Source organism: Littorina saxatilis, linkage group LG1, assembly GCF_037325665.1.
Source record: "Littorina saxatilis isolate snail1 linkage group LG1, US_GU_Lsax_2.0, whole genome shotgun sequence".
Taxonomy (NCBI): domain Eukaryota; kingdom Metazoa; phylum Mollusca; class Gastropoda; order Littorinimorpha; family Littorinidae; genus Littorina; species Littorina saxatilis.
In genome coordinates this window covers 84,859,200-84,881,748 of record NC_090245.1, presented here as the reverse complement: position 1 = coordinate 84,881,748, position 22,549 = coordinate 84,859,200, and the positions used below count along the sequence as shown (strand labels likewise).

Below are 22,549 nucleotides of genomic sequence, written 5' to 3'. Positions count from 1 at the left end.
TTTATGTTCCATTAAATGTTTAATTACTGACTTACCCTCTCTCGGCATTGCCGCAACTAGATCCTTGCCAAGCGCAGTAAGGGTCTCTGAGTTCGACACAGGATCTGAAAATAAACGACCATCACATCTGAAGCATTGAGTTACAGAATAACAGAATCACATTCACTGTTAAGGCTGTCACCGGCAAGGTCAATATATACAAGGCACACAAAAATAAAGTCAATTCCTTTTCGATTATGATGTCATTTGGTATCGTCAAGAAGTACACTACAAACCTTGCTTATTTTCGTTTCATTCTGGTAACAAACAAGGTAAAATTACAAGGGAAACAAATCTAGTGAGTTTCTTTTCAAATGATGGTTGACGAACTCTTGATTCTGCAGGCATTTTGGTATCGGCAAAAGCACACTGCAAATCTTGCTTAAATTTGAATAATTATTCTGGTATCAAGGTAATTCAGGATGCAAGGTAAAAGATACAAGGGGATCAAATCCCAGTGAGTTCAGTTCCTTTCCGAACATTCCAGACGACGAAGAATTCTGTTCTTACCTGCACGTCTTTTTCTCGTGGCAGCGGTGGAGGGGGATGGAGACAACGTTGTCCTTGGAGACGACAATGAGCTTCTCGATGTTCTTGGCCTTGTCGCGGAAGACCTTGACGTCGGTCACGGGGTCATGGGGGCTAAAGACCCGGATGTCTTCGATCACCACCGTCTCAATCTTGGCGGAGCCCCCTTTGTTCACCGCTTTGATCACTCTGCCGTCGTCTGGTTGCACAAATAAATTACGTCGTTAGATAAAATTGTTTCGTTTTGACAGTTTTTGCAATAGGGTGATGGAGGAAGGCCTTGAGGAGGAATAGGGAAGAGAGAGGGAGGAATAGGGAAGAGAGAGGGAGGAATAGGGAAGAGAGAGAGAGAGAGAGAGAGAGAGAGACGGACGATGACGTAAGCCTAGTTAAACAAAGCGCCAAATTTCTTCTGTTTAATCAACTGATTTTTACCATGTCATGAGTAAGGGTGAAGGTGAAGGGGTATGGGTGGGAGGGAAGGGGGGGGTGTGTGTGTGTGAAAAAAGAAGAATAAGGGTGACGCAGAGGTGACAAACCTCTCAGGGTCTGGCAACAAATAGAAAAGTGTGGTTTTACCTGTGCCGACAAACATGACGTCATAGTATTTTTCGTCAGCGGCGTGAACCATCCAATCAACGGCGATCTTGGTGAACTGGGCACTGCAACAAGCAAAGCGATAGATCTTGGGGTTAAACTTGGGACAAGACATTTTTAAACACAAGGCTGTTGAACAGCTAACAAACTTATCGGTGTGTGTGTGTGTGTGTTTGTGTGTGTGTGTTTGTGTGTGTGTGTGTTTGTGTGTGTGTTTGTGTGTGTGTGTGTCTGTGTGTGTCTGCGCGCGCCGGTGTTTACTCCGCTCTGTGTTTGCTTCAACGTTTCGCTGTCACTGCGTTTGTTCGTAAGCATGTCAAACAGGGGAACTTGAAATTTCAAGGTCTAACGTATGTTCCTCTATCCCTCTCCCTACATTAGGCCTATAGGATCTATTCCCTTCAGCTCAGTGACAAGCGGCTTCAAGGCAAAGCACACCTCTATAACTAATTTACTCTTTGTCTCCCTCTCTCATTCCAGACTCTAGACAATGCTTTGTTAGCTCAACCTACACACTTTCTCTCTCCATTCTTCCCTGACACCCGAAAGCTCTACTAACCAAAGACGGCGTCATGTATGGCAAGGTTCTTGCGTCAATCCCGACCCGACCCGGGCAATCAACACTTCAGGGTTTTGTATGGCAAGCCATTCTTCTTGATACTACCAACATTTCACAGACGTCTCGACCGCCGACCTTCGAATATTCCGCCAAGTGAACGATTGTTTTCGACGGTGCTTCGTTTCTTATCGTGGGTGCTTTCAGGGGAGATGTGTGTACGTGTAATGTTGTTTCAACTTCTCTCGGTCTTGATTGCAGAGCGATTGTAGCAGGTTGCGTTGCCTGAGCAGTTATGTGCGAAGGCTTAGGTAAGGCGCTAAGCTTAGGCAAACATTGAGCCGTTGATTATCAAGTTCACCGTGCGAAAGCTCTCGGGTACGTCAATGGTTACTCGCAGAAGTGACAACTTTCATTTCGTTTGTTCTCTTGCAAACTTACACTCAGTATACAAAGCCACCTTCAGCCAGCCGTTTTTGTGTGTGAAATTCTTTCTCGGGTGTTAATTGTCTCTGCAAGTTCTTCCACTGGTTCACACTCTTCTTTTATATCCCAAATCAAGGTTAAGGATAATAATAGTTATTTAACACACACCTAGATTTTGTGTCTCTCAAGGAGCTTTATGCCTAGTTTCTTCGCACATTGCTCCGGGTTTAATTGCTCGTAACTTACATGAGAAAAACACACAATGCCCTTGTTCAACAAGCCCTATCCGTATATATCATAAAAAGTCATGAATATGTTTTGCATAAATTCACAGGGAGCAGACGACTTCAAAAAACGAAACCATTTTCACCAGACGATGGGTGGGAGGAACACACGTCTCGGGAGAACAGTGGAGCGATTGTGTGCAAGACTTAAACGTAAACATTCTCAACACAGACGTATTTTCTTCAAAACATTAACAATTCCCAACACAGACGTTTCCTTGAAACTAATGTCCCAAAGCAACAACTTTTCGGTAGACAAAAAAGAAAAAAAAATGAACGTTAAGTAAAAAGTTGTGTAGCTGTCATATTCCGGGCGGAGAGGAGTTTATAAAACAAAAGTGTCTGTCATCTTTTTAAGCTTTACTTTGTTATTCATAATCCCATCTACTCCCATTGTTTCCGTCCACCCCCACCCCCTCTCTACTTTTTGACGTCGTCTGTGCTGGTGCTCTCTCTCCGAGTCTCTCTCTTTCTCTCTCTCTCTCTCTGAGTCTCTCTCTCTCTCTCTCTCTCTCTCTCTCTCTCTCTCTCTCTCTCTCTCTATATATATATATATATAACAAAATCAAGGAAAAGAAAAGCCAAACAAAGAATTTCAAGTGGCAGCCCAAATTTTCGACCTGTTGCCAGGCCTTCCTCAGGGGCGTGTAATTCTCTCTCTCTCTCTCTCTCTCTCTCTCTCTCTCTCTCTCTCTCTCTCTCTCTCTCTCTCTATATATATATATATATATATATATATATATATATATATATATCTCTCTCTCTCTTGTAACTCCATTATGACCAGCAAGGTGACGCGCATCGTAGCTTAGCCTTACAACTGCAGCATATAACCTGACCTTATCCCTTATCATAGTGGGGGAAAAACAACACACGTGGAGCCTGTTCGCTCCAAAACACCTTTTGTAGGTTCAGACTAACTCCACTACAAACAAACCTCCATCGATACCTTTCATCTGAGACCTCGCAAAACCTCGACCGCAAATAAATGACTGGCGACATAAATATTATTCCTGACCCCCACACGCAGTGACCATAAAGAGGCGACCTTGCCAACCCCCTACCCGCAACGACACTGTTCTCTGGTCAAACTGCCCATTGTAGTTTGTTAAGAGCGCCTCCTCTTTCCCCCCCCCCCCCCCCATTCAACCCCATCAATACACCTACCAATCTCAACTGACAGTACAACTGTTCTACAGTCAAACCACCTCACAAAAAATATCTGCCCCTACTCCCCCCGTCAACCTACTATTTTACTTCTTTTCTTCTTACCCAGTCTACCCTTCTTCCCCGCCGTACTAATATCTATTTCCCTCCTACCCCCCCCCCCCCCCGCCCCCTCCCCCATTCTCCCCATTTTTCGCTCACCGGTCTATCTGTGTCCAGCGGTGTCCACTCCCAGAATGTCAATGTGACACACGGACCATAAACTATAGGAGAGCTGAACAGTGCAAATTCGTGGGGCCAGTTGTACATTGCACAGTACCGTCTACTCTCAGTCTCTTTCTAAGGTTTCACTTCGTCTTGACGCAATTTTGGATTGGTAATGGTGATTTGTTGCTGTATAATGTTGTTGGGATGTTTGTGTGAATATGGTGGCGACATTACTGTGTTTAAAAAAAAACAACAACTTACTTTTGTGTGTTGTTTATATTCAAACTATATAGCATTAAGAATTTAACTATTTAAAAAAAATCAACACGAAAAGACTAAAGACCAAACTAATCTCCAAACAGACGGACAGGGAGACAGACTTTCGCGAAAAAAGCGGACAGATGGACAGAAAAAAACACTAGACAGACAAACAGATACATCCATCCAAAATATAAAAAGGGACAAAAGCACTCACTTGAAGCTGGTGTGAACCAAGAGAGGAGCCCCTCCACTGGCGGGGACAGCGCTGTTCATCAGGGGGTGGTTCTTGATAAAGTTCAGAGTGTTATCGGGCAGCTTACGGCTACTGTTGGAGCACTGAAAATCACAGCAAAAGTCAGTGTTATAGATTATAGTTTTGTTTCCAAAAGCTACTATATATTGATGCACCGAAAATCACAACAAAAATCAGTGTTCAGGATTATAGTTTTGCTTGATGGCCACTTCTTCTGATGCACTCAAAATCAGAACAAAAGTTGTATAGATTTGAGTGCTGCTTCTTCACATAAGACTATATTAACAACTAAACACCACAAGTAGTGAAAACCTTAGTTTAACTGAAGAAAATCAAGATAGGCATTGATATACACACATAACGATGATCACACTTCGTACGAAAGTGGGATATATGATCGTATCTTACCTCTTGCGGGTGGGGCTGAGGGGTATCATCCCAAGGTACGGTAAGCCAGTTGTGCCAGAAAGACTTCTGTCCTTTGAAGCGACCCTCGAAGGTGCGGATGATGTCAGAGTAGCGGAAAGCACAGATTGCAGATCCATGAATGCTGTTCCTAATGACAGAGAAAAATCGAGAAAATCAGACAAATGTCCAAGCAAATGGTTTTCTGAAAAAGTCTAAATTGACGATACAGTTAACAATACTTTTAAGTCCTTTAGAACATCCTTTACCTTGTAAGTCATCTAAATTAAAACGGCTAATTGTTGAAACGTTTCAGTGTACTTACTGTGGTGTGTTGAAGACACCGTAGACCATATCGGACCTGTCGCCGCTGTCGTAGGTAGGGCGGTAGTTACCTTTGCCTACCTCCGATGTAGACTCTGCAGCACCAAGAACAAATAAATTAGACTCATGGTTTAAAAGGGCAAAAACAAAAATCATCAATCAATCAATATGAAGCTTATATAGCGCGTATTCCGTGGGTACAGTTCTAAGCGCTTGTCGAAGAGTTGTCAACACAGGACTAACAAAGAAACTAACATCTACAGACGGACACAAACCCTATCACACACTAGCAAACCCTGATAAACATACAACAAACAACTGTTTAACAACAATGTACACATCAATAGCTAGGTCCAAAAGACAAGCTGTCATCCAGCCACAGATTAAAGAGAAAATCTTCTTCGTTCATGGGGCAAAACTCTCCCGGCTTTTGCGTGTATGACCGTTTTTGACCCGCCCTTTAGGCAGCCAAACGCAACTTTTGGGGGAGAAGGATAACAGACGAACATTGGCACGCATGCACGTACCCAAGGCACGGCAAGGCAAGGCCACAGACGGGAACGAGTACCCACGACGATAACAGTGGATGTGACTTACGGATTTCATCGAAGTAGAAGGGGAAGTCTCCAGGGATGGAGCAGTTGAGCCTGGCCTTGAAGAAGGAGGTGAAGATGTTGTAGAGCAAGATGTTGCCTCCTTGGTCCTGCTTGCACACACGCCCCACGCGGGAAAACACCGCCTTTCCACAGTTGATGTTCTCCACAGCAGTCTCACGGAAGAAGAAGTAGACCTTGTCGTCCTTCTCGAATGAGCTCACGAAGTTCGGCTCTGAAACAAAGAGAGAACGGCAAAATTACAATCACTGAACAGAAACAAAAGACAGGATGAGGTATGTCGTTTATAAGCTTTCTAACGTTTTTGACTGTATTTGTCCTTAATCAACACACATTTGTACCTTTTTGAAGGTGATCAAGATACTCACCGTTCAACCATTTTGAGTCGAACTGCTCAGTACGGACCATCTGAGTGCTCTCCAGGATGAGTGGGTCTCTGGAGTTGAAGTCCGCAACGGTTGCTGAGTACAGCTTTCCATCTGTAACAGATAACGGTATTTTGAGGTTAGTAATAAGTCAAATAAAGCAGCTTCATTCTGAGAGAGAGAGAGAGAGAGAGAGAGAGAGAGAGAGAGAGAGAGCGAAAAGAGAGTGAGAGAGAATAGGAGATAGAGAGAGATGGAGAGAGAGAGACAGACATACAGAGAGAGAGAGAGAGAGAGAGAGAGAGAGAGAGAGAGAGAGAGAGAGAGAGAGAGAGAGAGAGAGAGAGAGAGAGAGAGAGAGAGAGAGAGAGAGGGAGAAAGAGAGAGAGAGAGACGCTTTGCTTTGAGAGTTTATTGTCCTCAGCTTTAAAAGCCCTTTAGACGAGGGGATATAATTTACAGAAGAAATAAACATAACCATCTCTGCAAACACATCCACACACACACCTCTCTCTCTCTCTCTCTCTCTCTCTCTCTCTCTCTCTCTCTCTCTCTCTCTCTCTCTCTCTCTCTCTCTCTCTCTTTGCCACACACACAACAAACGTACGCTCCCGCTCACACACGGATTCTTCCTCCCAGTTGCATAATCATCATACAGTAATGCATTAAAATTCGTTAAAAAGTCTAAAAGCATCAAACACATCATTAAAACTTAAAACATTTAAGAATGTTATGGGAACAGACCACCCATCTGTTGTTTACCTAATACTCTACAATGTACATTCTCTTTCTTCCATTTTTTTCTTCCTTATATCCAAAGCCATGGCAATAAAACATGCAAGTGATCTCATCACTCTCAAATCACTCGATGCCAGCAGTCGAAACACCGTGTTCATGTCGGGCTGAGAGGACGCACATTCTAAAATTGCAAACTTTTGTCTCAAACTCGCATAACATTTACACTTGAAGAGGAAGTGGACTTCATCTTCTGGTTCCTCTGTACACAATGGACATAAGCAATTTTGTACTTGTTCATCAATTACAAACCACTGTTTATTGCTATATAAACCACATGTCCTCAGTCTGAATCTTGCAAAATTATCCCTTCTCCATCTATCCGTAATGCACAAATATTTCTCTGCTTGAAATGCACATTTGAAGGAATAAAACCACTTATACTTCACATGTTCTTCTATTTCAGAATGCCAAATCTGTTTATAACAACAAATAAGCCTGTCCTTAAATTGTCTCAAAAAATGCCTCTCCATTCCGACTCCTTGACTTAACCATACGAAGCCAAATCCATTCTCAACCAATACTTTCTTCACCTTTGTTGTCCAATTCTCTCTACCTGCCTCAGACTGTGCCAATAACATTTTGTAAGCCTGCCTGCTAAGGCGTGTCATGGGCAACCTGGTCAACTTAATCCAATACTGTATACACTTCACTGTTGTTCTAATAAACAGCGGGTAGCGACCAGTTTCTCCATAAACCATTTTGTTCGAACAATGTAATGGCACATTTAAAAAGCGTTTTATTGCAAAGGTGTGAACCTTTTCTATTGACTGAGCTTCATCAAATCCCCACACTTCTGCTGCATATGTCAATATAGGCTCGATCTGAGTGTCGAACATTTTCCAAAATAGACATGGGTCTGCTGTGTTCAACTTCCTCATGGTCTTCTGTATCGCCATGACACCTCTTTTACCTTTTGTGCTCAACTCATTTAAAACACCACTGATACTCAACTTTGTCGTAAACATCATACCCAAATATGTATATGAATTTGTTACTTTGAGTTCTTTTTTCCCGTAAATCCATTTTTCATTTGCAGATAAGTGCCCTCCTTTACGAAAAACCATGATATTTGTTTTGTCCAAATTCACAGTGAGTGACAACCTGTCCGCTTCTTTTTTCAGATCAGTCAACTGGTTCTGCAGGCCTGTCACTGTGTTTGACAACAACACAACATCATCCGCAAAAAGCATTAAAAACAGTTCAATGGCACCAGGTACCAGCTGTGGTAGCATGTGTGCGTGTGTGAGTGTGTGTTTGTGTGTGTGTGTGAGAGAGAGAGAGAGAGAGAGAGAGAGAGAGAGAGAGAGAGAGAGAGAGAGAGAGAGAGAGAGAGAGAGAGAGAGAGAGAGAGAGAGAGAGAGAGAGAGAGCATCACAAAAACAACAGCCTGTGAACCAAAACGTCTCCAAAAAAAACCCCAGCCATTTTCATGGCTGAAAGGAGATCTGTGTGACGGATCACAGAAGAAAGTGCGTCAACAAAACAAGGTTTTATTTTCACCGCCGACAAACGACACAAACACCCAAGGTGTCAAAGCGAGAGCATAAAACCGACTTCAGCGCATCTCTTCAGAGTTTTCTGCTCTTTATACCAGCAGTGATCTCCCTTAGCGGATCAACCTCTCCTGCAGAGAAGGTGGCATTAAACGGCGATTTTCCTTTTTTTAAACATTCAAAATACTTTTTATTCCCCCCACCTGCAAACATTCAACAACAATTTATTCTTCGTATAAAAGAAAACGGCGGATAATTTGATAGCAAATTCTCCGTAGTTGTGGTGCATACGGACTTCGCTCTTTTTCTTTTAAGATCAGGGGAAGAATTCTAATACCAAAAAAAAGGAATAAATGTACAAAAAAGCAATCTACTCTTTAATTTTCTGCCAGGGAGATGCGCAGCATCCGCTCATTCATCTAGCCCCCAAGATTAATTTCTGAGAGTTTGATAAAAACGCTGATAGCTTTTCCCTCCCTTCTGCGAATGAATTCTGCACGTGCAAGCACTCGGTGTCTCCCCCTATACACCGCAAGAATGATGCAAAGGAAGAATAATATCTGGTGCTTAGCGGCCTTATGTTTTCCAAACAGCTCTCATCAGGGCTCGCTGTATAAATGTCATGTAGGAGCCCCGTCAGGTGTGCAAATGCAAACAGGGGGGGGGGGGGGGGGGTTGAGGACTCAGCATCTCTTTCCATAAATCTATCGTTTTCTGCTTATCCCACCCCTCAGTCTCCAAGGGCGCAAAGGATTCTGGGATATTCACATCAAGGGAGACCGCTGGGGTTCTGAGTTATCCACAACATCCCTGTACTGGCGGGAACCTATTGCAGCCACACTTATGCGGATGAGTGGGGACTTTTGGAAAGCTTTCCAATGACAGCTTCATAGCAGTAACTTGAAGATTTCTCAGCGGATTGCTTACGCGGTTCTTACTCTGACAAGCTTAATCCTCCAGAGCTTACAGACAAATGCAGATCACCTGAAAAAGATTTCATCTCAGTGTTCTTCCCTTTTTAGATGATGGGCTCTAATTTTAGACGTTGGAATATTTTGTCTTCTTTGTCGGTCGTGTCTCGGTTAAGAAAACGGTGACACAAGTGGGTCAAGCATACCGCAGAGAGGAAGACTCGGGCCGTGATTCTGCTGACCTGGTTCGTGACTTTTTCGCGGGTTATCAGCTGACAGGTAGTCAGACGCGTTAATTGATGGCAAGCAGCGTGACTTTCTGCGCTTGTCATGCGAGCTTACGCTAATTGTGCGAGAGTCTTTTCACCATTTGGAAAAGAGGGGCACTCTTTGTTGGCTTTCTTTAAACGTCGACAACGACGAAGACATCTGCAGGGACTTGACGCCAAATTTTCTAAACGATGCCTGTATCTGACCTTAAGAACATGGAAGACCACACCACCCCCGATAATGTGAACAACATGGAACGCTTTAGACAAAGGTGCATGCATTTAAGACAGCAGGGTTCAAACCCCATGCTCCATACGCTTCTCTGACGTGGGAACAGATGCTTATGTCTGAGAACCAGAGACTTGAACCTCAGATTGTCCGGCTAAGAGGGTCTAGTCTACGGTTTCCACTGGAGCGATTTCTACGACGCCGCTGAAGACGCCTGCTATCTGAGACGCTATTGTGCGTTTTTCGGATCCCCGGGGTTGTGAGCAAACAGACAAATGGCCTGCGTGAATAGCACGATATCAATCTTGATGACATCAAACTGTCAAGCCAATCTCTTTTACCGCCGTTCAACGGAGACGCTTAGGTGTGTAGGTAAAAGGCAAAGAGGGGGTGCCCTTGTCTGCTATACTAAACGATCAATGTACAAAAGAGCGGCTGAGTGACACTACTTTTCATGGGGATCGAGCGGGTATCGTACTATCTCGTTCACAGAACAAGAGAGAAGATTTGTTTGTAGGTGAAAGAGAGGACCAAGACCTTTGATCTGGATTATCTGTCAGTCTAAAGTGAACTTTGAAGCTCTGTGACACCGTTTCGGGTTTAACTTCCATCGCAGTTTCTTGCCTTCGTTGACCCCAACATTTGTTTTCATAACGGGAATGGAAGTTAACAACTGCGGTTTTGCGTTTCTGTGGAATCAAATAAATCCCCAGGGATTTATTTCTGTCTTGTAAGGGATTTGTTTGTGTCTTGATAAGAAAAGCCTCAACATGAGAAATAGGGCACCCAAACAGAATAATACCGCATTAGTAAAAACACGGAAACTAAAAACATAGAAACTTTAACAAAGATCTCTTCTGTATTTATTCGTTTAAGGCTATTTCTGAAACTATTTTGCGCATCCAAAACGTTGCCTCTTTCTGAAAAGACAAGCAGTTTAACCAGACTACATCGTTGTCCAGTCTGTTGTAGTTTTCCAGACTGACAAAATAATTCAGTGCGCAGCCGTGTAAAACTAGTCTCGGCCGTCCCAAAAGACAAAGCCCCTGAGACTGAAGAAAACCCCTACTTGCTGTCTGCTGTTTGCGTGGCTTTGCGGACAACAACCAGTGTTCTGTGTGGCTGGAACTTGCGCCTTGTCAGAAAGACAAGCCATTCAAACGGTTCCCAGTGTGCCCGCTAGTTAGCTAACCACACAACACCTCGGTGTGTTTGACGCGTCGCCATATTACCAGCGGGACTGGAAATCAGCGCGCGCAGCTGTCTCTGGCAAGGGTCCAAGACCGCAATGCTGGCCAAGACAACTTGTTTAAGTGGAACATTTAAAAGGAGAGTGTCCCCTCCACAGCAACAGCCATACTTTCCAATGGTGTCTTCTTCTATTAAAGGTGGTCGTCTACATTTTTTGCTTTTTTTCAATAATCTTATGGTTAGATTTCGATACAAAATTATGTCAAATGATGAATGAACCATGGGGAAAAAAAATTATAGAAAAAAAATATATGTAAAAAAAGACTTTATTTTTGGGTAGCGTGACTCACGCTTCCAATATTTTGCTTTCTGTTTGCTGAGAACATGTGCTTTGCCTAAAAATACTGACCAATCAAATTCATGTCACTATGCTTAGAGCCACGCCAAAACAAGTGCAGCAACAGTTTGACACTGGAGCGCTGTCCACGCTTTTTTATAAACGCACGAAATGCACGGGATTTGAGAGGAGTTTTGCGCTTGGCATTTTCCAAATAAGGATATCCTACTATGAGTACTACGCTGGAATACTACAATGAATTTTCAAACGGCTACACTGGCTTCGTCTTTCCTGATCGAAAGGGGGTGTATTGTTGATATTTGTAGATAATAGACTCTGCATTTTAATGATCAAATGGCGATTTCGGTATAAAAATGTAGACAAGGACCTGGTTCATTACATTTTCAGTGAATTGACATTCTCGGACTTTCCAAATCCACCATGTCCAAGCATAGACAATACTTTGAAAGTCATATTAATAATTATGATAACTTGTGTCGCTCTCTTTTATGAAAAACACGATGACCCCTTGTACGTTCCATGGATTGCAGAAAACGGAAAAAATATAACATTGGACGAATAAATCGCATTTTCATTACCAAAAAATACCACGTAGTATTCAACAAAAGGCAACAACAGTAATGACTGCCAATAGTGACAAGACTTTTTTTCTTAAGGATCTTGCGCCTTTAAAAGTCCCCCTGCGACAAATGGGGGCCTGTGACCCTTCCCTCCATTAGACCAAGCGGCTCCACGAGAGCCCAACAAATCTGACCGTGTTGCTTTACCGGCTTAATGGCGAGATGATTGACAGGGCTGACAAACAACATAACCCGCTGACATAACGACATAGAGGGGGAGAAAATTCATAGGAGGGACTTAGCTTATGAAATTACGGAATGTTTTTGTGAAAGGTCAGAGTCAAGGGAAATGTTCCACGCGACAATTATATTTGTGGTTAAACTTGTGGCGCGATTCGGGGGGTTGGAAGATTTCGTAAATGATTGTTGCGCCACATTTAATAAGTCATTGGTGTTGATAAAGTTAACCTCAAATAGCACAATAAACTGTTCGTGTTATGAAAATAACGTCCATACTTTTTAAATATATTTTTTCGTATAGACTATCTTTGTCTACAAAGATTGTTCTAATTCTACAAAGGACAAACGATCACGAAATCACAAAAGTATAGCAAACACGAAATGGGTAATTCTGAACTGCTCTACTCAGCAGTATACAGAGTTAGTTTACTGCGGGGTGACACTGGTAAACTGTTTGTCAACGTGCCAGGTCCCCCCCGAGCACAGCTTTGACAGGCCATGCACCAACACTTACTGCTGACCTTTTCGGTCTCTCTCGCTGTTCACTTTTTGTGCCTGCTTTTACTGTTCGTTCGCTTCAGTGTACGATCACATACACAGACAGACTAAATCCTGAACCAGAAGGTGACTTCGCAAAGAGTTCGCTAAGTCGTTTTACAGAAAATTCAGTGCCAGAGTTTTGTACAGCAAGCTTTGTTAAGTAGTCTTAGCGAAGTCGGTTTTCTCTCTCCCCCCCCCCACCTCCTATCAGGGGCGGACGAGGGGGGGGGGGGTGCACAGGGTGCAGGTGCACCCCCCTCCAGCAAAAAAACAAAAAAACAAAAATTGGAAAGCTGATTCTATGACCATTTCTAAGTTCAAATGGCACCAGATGGCACCATTTTGCTTCTTTGGGACACATTTTTTTCCGGGGGGGCATGCCCCCGGACCCCCCTAGCAAATTCGGGCGCTTCGCCCCCGTCACATTCACTTTCGATTCAAAGTGCACCCCCCTTACAAAGCAACTGATCCGCCCCTGCCTATACTACTTAACATGTTGCTGTTGTAGGTAAAACTAGGTCTTCTTGCAGATGACAGCTGACTTTCATTGCATCAGTATAAATTATCATATTTAAAAGAGTCTATTAATGCAGCGAACTTCTGTTGCTGTTAACTTTCCCGTACGACTCTTTTTTTTTCACTTGCAAACTCACGTCACGTTTTTAAAAAACGCTTTAGCCAACTCAGCTGATTTTTCAAGTGCCCGCATAAAATCAAAAGGCTGTCCTCAGACAAGAATCTAGCCAACAGCTATTTGGTTACCGGTACCTTGCGGAGACAGTGGAATAAATCAAGACAAGGTCGTCTGCAAGACAATTCAGTTGTAAATCAGAGTCGTCTCTGAGAATCGGCTAACGACGTTACAAGGGCGCCACTCAGAAAAGTGTAACTTCGCCGTGGTGCAACAAAAGTGCAGACTTTATGGCAGATTTGTTTTTAGCACAAGGCATGTTTCGACTTGGCCAAAGAAAGTACTTACGAAAATCAAAGCTATAAAGGAAAGGTTAAGGCCATAAACCACAAAGTTCTCACAATGAGCAACTAGACGGCTTCGGCGCAGGAATAGCACCAGAGCACGGTTTTAAATTACTCTTTGTCCAATCTAGGTCAATTACTGTCTGGTCACTGTTCTCGGCCAGTCAAGGAAACGACCACACCGCAGTAACGAGAAGGGTGGCCTCCCCTGTCCAGTGATTAATCTCCCTTGTTTCCACATGGCGCATTCGTCTTATGTGTGTGTGTGTGTGTGTGTGTGTGTGTGTGTGTGTGTGTGTGTGTGTATGAGTGTGTGTGTGAGAGACAGGAGGGAGAGAAAGAGGGGGGGGGGGGGGGGGCGTGGGGCACCACTTACCAGCATAAACTGCAGTCGTATTGTGGGAGGGATCGAAGGGACATAATGCAGTTCCACTCTTATCCTTGTGGTGGGTTTTCTGGTAGGAACCGTCCTCCTGAAAAACGGAAAACAAGTGACATACGATTAATATAGACTAACTTTAACTTTTGATTTCAGAGATAGTGCATGTATGTCTGATTTCTTGCGCATTACTTCAGTATACATGCAATGGACCTTAACCTCTTTGCCTTAGTCTTCTTATCAGTTGCACAAACAGGACACGTCAGCTGATGATTTGGTGTTTCTTCTTCATCTTCTGCGTTACCGTCGCCATGCAATATTGTCAAGGTTGATGATGAGATGAAGTCTGCAGGTCACCGAAGTGCCGACTCCGTCGGACCCCACAGTTTCTCATTCAGTTCCACCATGACTTGGTGATTGTCAAATATTCAATCAAAAAGTCGTTTGATAGTGGCTCAAAACTCACCCCTTGGTTGTACGTCCTGCAAGTTGGTTTGAAAGCGTTGGTACCGCAGACGAACAACGTGTCACGTGACTTCTTGGCTAGGACCCGAATGTAATTCTGGCACTCGTCCTGCAAACACACAAAAAACACAGTTTTGTTTAATTTCTTCACTAAGGTTTGCATTTCTGAATTTATGCAAAAATGACAAAAATACTAACGACGATAAAATGCAGAAATGAATATGATGGAGGGGAATCTACAAGTCTACAGCTTCTCACATAAACAGGTTTTTTACGAAAGTAATCACTTCTTTTGACAAACATGACAAGGGGGCTAAAGACACCACCAGAACAACAGTGAACGCCCGCTGTGTGTGTGTGTCTGTGTGCATTGTACACCTGTCCTTGTGTCGGCGTCCGTGTGTACGTTGGTTTGTCAACCTGTCAGCCTGACACTTTTTGTGGGGTCGCCAGGTAGCCAGGTAGCTGACCCTTTAACCTTTTAGCCAGGGACATCCCCCCCCCCTCCTCTTAACTCTCCCTCCAGCTCCACCCCTCCCTTTTGTCCTCTCTTTTTACCTCTCGACCGAAGATCTTTTGTGCGTTTTGTTGCTTTAGTGTCTGCCGGTTTGGGGGACTATGACAAACGTGTTTACCTGTGTGATGGGGAAGCCTGTACAGGGGGTTTATTTATAAAAAAAAAAAGGTTCTCAGTGATGCTATTGTTATTATTATTGTTGTCGTTGTTGTTGTTGTTGTTGTTGTCGTCGCCATTTGTATTTTTTTCTTTGACCGCGGCACGACATTCCGCATTACCCAAACCCTACAAAAACCGACTCCACAAACAACGGCCTTTAAGCTATACATGTGAAGCCTTCAAAAACTGCAATAGGGCGGGCTAAAATGACAACAGTAAAGCGTGTGTTTGTCTTCAGTCGTCACTCATTTGTCATTTGTCATCCCCCTGTGTTTTGGGTGCACTTGAAACAGTTGTCTGGATTAGTCAGCACGTCAACACATATCAAATACATGTTTTTCGTCAAAAGTTCACCCCGAGTTAAAGTAAATGTAACATGCAGTGGTGTGACTCATATTTTCGTGTGTGTATATACATGTGCGTATGTTTATATGTGACTGAGTGCGGGCGACGCAAATCATAAATTGTTGTGATTCGTCATTTTAGGCTGCTCATGATACTCACAACATACGCACAAAATGTGCACGATTTTAGGATAAACATTTAATAGACCCCATGTTTGACACATGAACAACCTTATATGCAAATCGCCTTGGGCTTCTTTTGCTACCCAGGCTAATGTTAAAATCGTTTTGTTCACCCTGCTGCATCAAGAGGAACAATAATGTCAATCCCCCTCAACCATTTCCCCCCTGCTAACCTCCTCTCATATACATTTAAAAAATAATAAAATAAAGAAATAAATAAAGGCCTTCTAAGTGCGAATAAACCATTACATCTGCTGCCGTCGACAAGACCAAGTGTGACTCGACTCGCCACTCGTGCACGTGCAGTTCGTCTGGCGTGTGACCAGCACGCTATCAATGTCCGTTTTGGCCCCAATCATCTACCTAAATCACAGTGCACGCTTCTTAAACATGTTGCGCTTTCCCAAGGAAATGAAGGTGTCACTTCTGTCAGCGTGCGAAGGGTGTATGTGTCCCAGTCGGCAACCACGACAGCGGTCGATCAACAGGATTGTAAATCGATGCGAACTGCGCGACAACCATTACCATCTCTGCAAGAACTGTTGGGAGGATACCAGTAGGATTGAAATACGTCATGCGGGAAATTCACAAAATAAGGGAATGTAGGAAATTGAACGCCCCCCCCCCCCCCCTTGTCTCTTCCATACCTCCTCTCTCACAGGAAACAGAGCGCAAAGTTTTCGGACCAGAAATTAAACGTTTCCTAACGCACGACCTTCCAGACGCAAGAATTTTTGTGTGGGGAGAATTTTCATCAACGGCAAAAAAGAATTTATAAACGTGACACTTCCTGCTCAGTCTACGCCATCATGACCAAGGCCAACAAATCTCGTTTCTTTCCTTTGTGAATTCATTTAACTTTTTTCCTCACAGGTTGACACACCGTGATCAATCCCCCTGCGTTATGCCATTTTGCTTTCTGCCTCCCGTCAAGACAAGAATCCCGTCATCGCCACGATCGCGATTGTCCTCCAATTGAAATGCGATCGCCATTACTGGCAACTCAGGGGAGCGAACTCGAAGGTTACAACTGCTGCCGGAAACAATTTGGCTCGACCTTGCACATGCCGATTCTTTCTTTCGTCTCTTCTTTTTCTACTAGTTTTCTTCTTGTCTTTCCTTGTTCTTACTGTTTCTAATTCTCTTCACCGTGCGATGTCTGTCTGAGTTCAATGGGAAGGGTGAGCAGTTATTTGGACAAGGAAGAAGGGTGAGACAGTGTCAGAGAAAAAGAAAGACTGAGTTCTTGTCGAGTTGACAGTTTGTTACCGACAAACATGGCGGATGCTGCTCTTTTCAATTGGTGTCCCTGTCTCTGTTTCTCCGGCTTTTGCCTCTGTCTCTCACCTGTGCTTTCGTCAGTCAACTCTATCCGTCTTTCTTCTTGCCTCCGTTTGTATCTGTCTCTCACTCCCCAGGTTGTGTTTCAGCCTTTTGATTTCTTGATATCTCGACGTCTCTGTATCGCGTTTTCTTCTTATTATTTTGTTGGATTGTCTTAGACAAACGAGAACAACACTATCCCATCCACCTATCTCATACTCCCATTGCCATCTTAACTCCCCCTCCCCCCTAACGTTTAACGCTTTCTACCCCTCCTCTATCTCTCTCTCATTTGCATTTTTGCAGGTGGGGGAAGAAGAGAAAACAGGGGCTGCTGACATCAGCGCACACAGAAGCCCTCACTGTCCTTGGCGAAAGGCAGACAATGTGTATTCCCTGCGCAACTACGTCGGCGTCCCATCCACAATCACACACAGGCAAAGGATGGATCGGCCATCCTTCCACTCTTTACATTTTTTTTTTTACCTTGCAGACAACTTTTTCCACGCACACCCTCTCTCTCTCTCTCTCGTTCACAGACCATCAATCCCCCATCCACAATCCCACAAAGGAGAAGATGAACCAACTCTCCCCTGCTACCTCCCCACCCCCCTTCCCTCTCGTCCCATCCTTTTTGCAGTTCTACCACCTCTCAGTCTCTCAGTCTATCTCTCTCTCTCTCTCTCTCTCTCTCTCTCTCTCTCTCTCTCTCTCTCTCTCTCTCTCTCTCTCTCTCTCTCTCTCTCTCAGACAATCAATCCCCCATCGGAGCTCAAAACTCGACGTTTAGCTGTCACCATGATGTCGCCTCCGCCCCTGACAAATACTCCAGCAAGGCAAGGAACAGCAAAGTCCAGTCCTTTTAGGAAGCTTGTCTTTGATTCTGTTGGTCTCCATGACTGAGTCTCCCTTCCGCCAGAAAGCCACCGTTTGACACGCGACGGTATGTCCAGATTCCTCCCCAGAGGAGAGGTTTTCTCTACTTGTGGAGTGGAGGGAGAGGTTTGTTTTTTGAGGAAAATGCCTTTTTAACGCCGTACTTCCTGACAGTGGGTACTTTGACTTTGGTGTTATTATCCATCATGAATGTCAACGTTCTTTCACGTTTAATTTTTGGCTATACACTACAACGTACAAGGACGTTCCTACTTTATTTTCAAGGCCAGGCATTGCGTGTTTCTCCTTGAACAGTCTGCAGCAAACATGTTCGACAATTTGTCATCTTAAATCAACCGCAAAAACTATGAACATGAAAGTTGTTATAACCCATTTAGAAGCGAAAACTACAACCCACCCTTTGTGACTCATGCCCTTTTCTACTCGACTCCTACCCCAAAAGTGTCACGCTGCGTGTGTGTTTGTCGACCTTTTTTTCACTGACCAAACCCGTTCAATAAAAATTCTATGAAATCTCACCTTGCCTACACACACACACACACACACAAAATCCCCTCTCTAATGAGATTGACTTAACGCCTCCACGGTTTATTTTTAGTTCACAAACACCATGGGTCGTGATTTGAGTGTCAAGCAAAGACTACCATCTTTTAACATTTGCGTTACTACTTTTTTTTTGTGGGTGTGTGTGTGTGTGTGTGTTTAGCAAAGCAGTCATGATGTGCCTTTACATGTCGACTCCATTTATTTCATAAAGTCAACCGGACCCCCCCCCCCCCTATCCCCGTTACCTCCCAAAACCTCCCCGCTTTCTCTCCCTTGTGGAATGGGCCAAAACCTTCGAAAACACATTTTCTATCCGTTTTTCACGTACCTTTCTTCTTAATCGCACTTTTTTAATGACAAGAACAGAAAACCTTGACTGCTTCAGACATCAGGTGGGGCAAAAGAGACACTGTTGTCTTTCCATTCCCCCACACACAGGCAGATGTGACGTGAACTTTCAACGTTGCGATGGGGAATACAACAAGGCCACTGTTGTGCAATACGACAAAACCTACTGCAATAATGCTGAATCGCAAACGAACAATTTCACATCTGCTGCAATTGTTGCCAACGAATCTGTAGGTGGTCTTCGAAACAAATCTCTCTCTCTCCGTTTCTCTTTCTCTCCGTTTCTCTTTCTCTCTCTCTTTCTCTCTTTCTCTCTCTCTCTCTCTCTCTCTCTCTCTCTCTCTCTCTCTCTCTCTCTCTCTCTCTCCCTTCTCTCTGTCTTTCTCTTCGTCTTTGTCTCTTTCTTTCTACGTGCGTGTGTGTGTGTTTCGTGAGTTCGTGTGTGCCTGCGTCAATGTCAACAAGTGAGCATCTGTCCTTCCGACTCACACAGTTTCTGTCAGTCTTCACCGGTAACAAAAAGTTATAGTATAGCATCCAGAACAGGTCTGCAATACCCCCCGCAACAACACGCTCCAAGTTCTACCTGATCTGCCCAAGAAACTTCAAAAAGTCTTGCGCTTAAATCAGCGCCTTTTGCTTGCGTCGAAACCAATTAGTCCCTACCGCAGGAGGTACAGTCCACTGTTTGTGTGTGTACAAGGATTTGAGGTCCGAGGATAGACAACTAGGGGAGGGGGGAGGGACAAGGGAGAGGTAAGGAGTCACAGTTGAACCCCCCCCCCCCCCATTGTTAGACTCCCACCCCCTTGAAGAACTTGTATTTTCCCCCAATTTTCTGTTCATAACACCTGTACATTACCCTCCATTTAAAGACTTCCTCCTTGCTTTCAAGACCTGATTTTTGTTATCAGATTTTGTAGGTTTTAAAAGGGGGTTCCACTGTAGTAAGAAAAGAAAAGCTGGGAGAGCAAACATGTGGACACTTTGGCTCTCTGTTCGTCAAGGACTAAAACCCTCTGCACAGCTTTTTTATGTCAAGACCTTTACGACCGACTCATGGACGACGAGGACGCAAGACAGGCCCTGGAAACAGAGATCATTTTCAACAGCTGTGTATACCTGGGCTGAGATACACGTAACAAAACTCTGTCCCACCCAACTGGATGGTACGCAACCGCGGCGTTTGATTAGTTGAAATTGACATTTGTTGTGATTTCAACCAATCAAACCCCGCTGATGATTCTCACCCAGTTGAGAGGAACCCAGTTTCGCTTCGAGCATCCCAGTCCTGGTGTCGTTTAATTTATTCGAGAAAATTAAAATGTGCAGAACTTGTTTTTGTTTGTTTGTTTGTTTGTTTGTTTGTTTGTCAATGAGGAAACAAGCAAACCAAGACCAACGCGGCATGAAAACACTTTTTTTTGTACCAGTTACCAAGACCAACGCGGCATGAAAACACTTTTTTTGTACCAGTTACCAAGACCAACGCGGCATGAAAACACTTTTTTTTTACCAGTTACCAAGACCAACGCGGCATGAAAACACTTTTTTTTTACCAGTTACCAAGACCAACGCGGCATGAAAACACTTTTTTTGTACCAGTTACCAAGACCAACGCGGCATGAAAACACTTTTTTTGTACCAGTTACCTGTGCCTGTGGTCACAGGTGTGCAGAGTGTGACATAAAATAACTTTGTCAGTCAGTCTACAGGTGTTGGTCTATAGTAGCTGTTGTGATCACAGATGTTTTGTTCTTTGGAGCGGACCTCCCCGGGGTACTAAAAAAAGCTACTCCTCGCTTTTGATACAAACACGTTTCGGTTGTAAACGTTCGTGACTTGTCTTGCAGGAGAAAGGGCCAGCTAGACAATAAACTCGTGTCCTCTCTTTTGCGACTGCTTACAGAATACTACTGCGATGAGAATCAACTCACAGGAATCAATCATTTCTGAAATTCAACGAACATTTAAATAGAGTATTGAAAAAGAAGATATTAGTGAAGTTAGAAGCACGGTGACAACAGTAACTCAATGGCTATTGACAAAACAAAAAAAAAGTATATAAATGTAGTTTTAACTGCTGTAAAATCAGTGCAAATGAGCTGACTTGCAACAGAACACACATGCCAAAAGACAGGCTTCCCATAAACCGCGCTTGGCTTTAACGTCACTAAAATGTGACACACACGAAACAACATTTTTATGTCCGTGAGGTTTTCCAAAAATGTTATCAGATGAAATTGACGACACAATTTTATCTCGCTCGCTAAAATATGACAAGGAAGAAAATGTTCAGCGATATTATTATAAATTACAGATGACCTTGATAACCTGCTGCGCGTTTGACTCAAAAACGGCGTGCAAGAGATTAGATGTGACAAGAGCATAATCATGACAGCAGAAGAGGGATATGGATGAGGGTTTGGTTATCTCGTGAAGAACTCTGACGCAAGCTGTGTGTGTTTGCGAGTTATGTCATGCTCTGTGTCCCTATTGTTTGTGTGCGCCTCCCCCCTTACCCTCATTCCTCGTATTTCTCCTTCTCCTCTAACGTTCTGTGGCCTCACCCTCAGCTAATCTATCTTTCTCCACCACTCTCTCTCTCTCTTTCTCTCTCTCTCTCCTCCATCCCTTTTCTCCTATTCCTCCTCCTTCTCTAATCTTTCCTCCCTCTTACTGTCAACCCCTCATCAACCAACTCTCTCACACGCATTCGCTACAAGTCCACTCGACCGCACAAGGTCACTCACTCAGTGGTCATTATTATGCATGCTGGCGTTTTGTCGCTATCTGTGTGACTCATCTGCCTGTGGCTTTCCAGGTGACAGGGGGTAACTTTTGACACGGAGCAACAGGTACACTTTCTACCTGTCCCCCGACAAGGTTGCAATTAGAACATGTAGGATTGACACCTGATTAAAGTCGGCTTATTCTGACTTGGCGCGGTTTTCATTTGGAAATTGTCTAGGGTCAGGCTGGGTTTTGTCAGTCAATAAAAAACAAATCCTCTGTCCGAAATTGCGTTTAATTTTGGAGTTGAAATTGTCGTTTGCGCGTTAGAAATATCATTATTGTCGACGTCTGTGCAGTTTCAGCAAGTCCATCCCGCAATATTTCCCTATCCCCTTTCTCTCTGTCTCTCTCTCTCTCTCTGTCTCTCTCTTTTCTGTGTGTGACACACACACACGCACACACAGAGAACCCAACCCGTCCTTGACTTTGACACCGTAAACCAGATTAGTACAGGAAGATAATACACAGACACACATGCTATTCCGCATGTATATCTTGTTCCACTTGCGTCGTAAGTCAGTTAGGCTACGTGCCAAAAGTAAACCCTCTGATATAGCCTTCATCAGTCTTATCATGTGCACTGACCGACAACTGTTACAAAAACGGCTGTTTGATAGACAAATGGCAAGAAAACAACAGACAAACGGGAAATCAGTCTGTCTGATTCTCTCAAGAAAAGCCGATCCTCGTTGTCAAAGGCCAACGTCCGTAGACAAACGAGGGAATAATACTGATGTTTTTGTCAATACGTTAATGGAGGGAAAACATACGCGCAGCAGGATTAAGATTAAGATTCAAGTGCTGCTTTGAAGATAAAGCACCTTGTAGACTTCTGTAACTTTTCTGAGTGGTTTAAATCCTTGCCGACTAAAAACTGCTGTCAGTTTGAAAAGTAAAGTGCTGTGAAAAAAAAATCCCTGCGCTTAGAACTGTACCCACGGAATACGCGCGATATAAGCCTCATATTGATTGATTGATTGAATTAAAGGAAAAGTTAGAGTC

The 22,549-nt window shown here is 43.7% G+C and overlaps 1 protein-coding gene across 2 annotated transcripts in view; it reads right to left on the bottom strand.

Annotated features, from left to right (window-relative positions):
* LOC138982132 (semaphorin-1A-like) overlaps positions 1-22,549 on the bottom strand; it is a 100,094-nt gene that overhangs the window by 17,032 nt on the left and 60,513 nt on the right. For both annotated transcript variants that reach the window (XM_070355354.1, XM_070355362.1), the window contains exons 5-14: positions 14,436-14,543; positions 13,967-14,063; positions 6,030-6,140; positions 5,645-5,875; positions 5,049-5,142; positions 4,727-4,874; positions 4,280-4,401; positions 1,147-1,229; positions 550-766; positions 36-104 (exon numbers count right to left, since the gene is read on the bottom strand). In XM_070355354.1, coding sequence (XP_070211455.1) covers positions 36-104; positions 550-766; positions 1,147-1,229; positions 4,280-4,401; positions 4,727-4,874; positions 5,049-5,142; positions 5,645-5,875; positions 6,030-6,140; positions 13,967-14,063; positions 14,436-14,543 — 1,280 coding nt within the window. The remainder of the gene's footprint in view (positions 1-35; positions 105-549; positions 767-1,146; positions 1,230-4,279; positions 4,402-4,726; positions 4,875-5,048; positions 5,143-5,644; positions 5,876-6,029; positions 6,141-13,966; positions 14,064-14,435; positions 14,544-22,549) is intronic.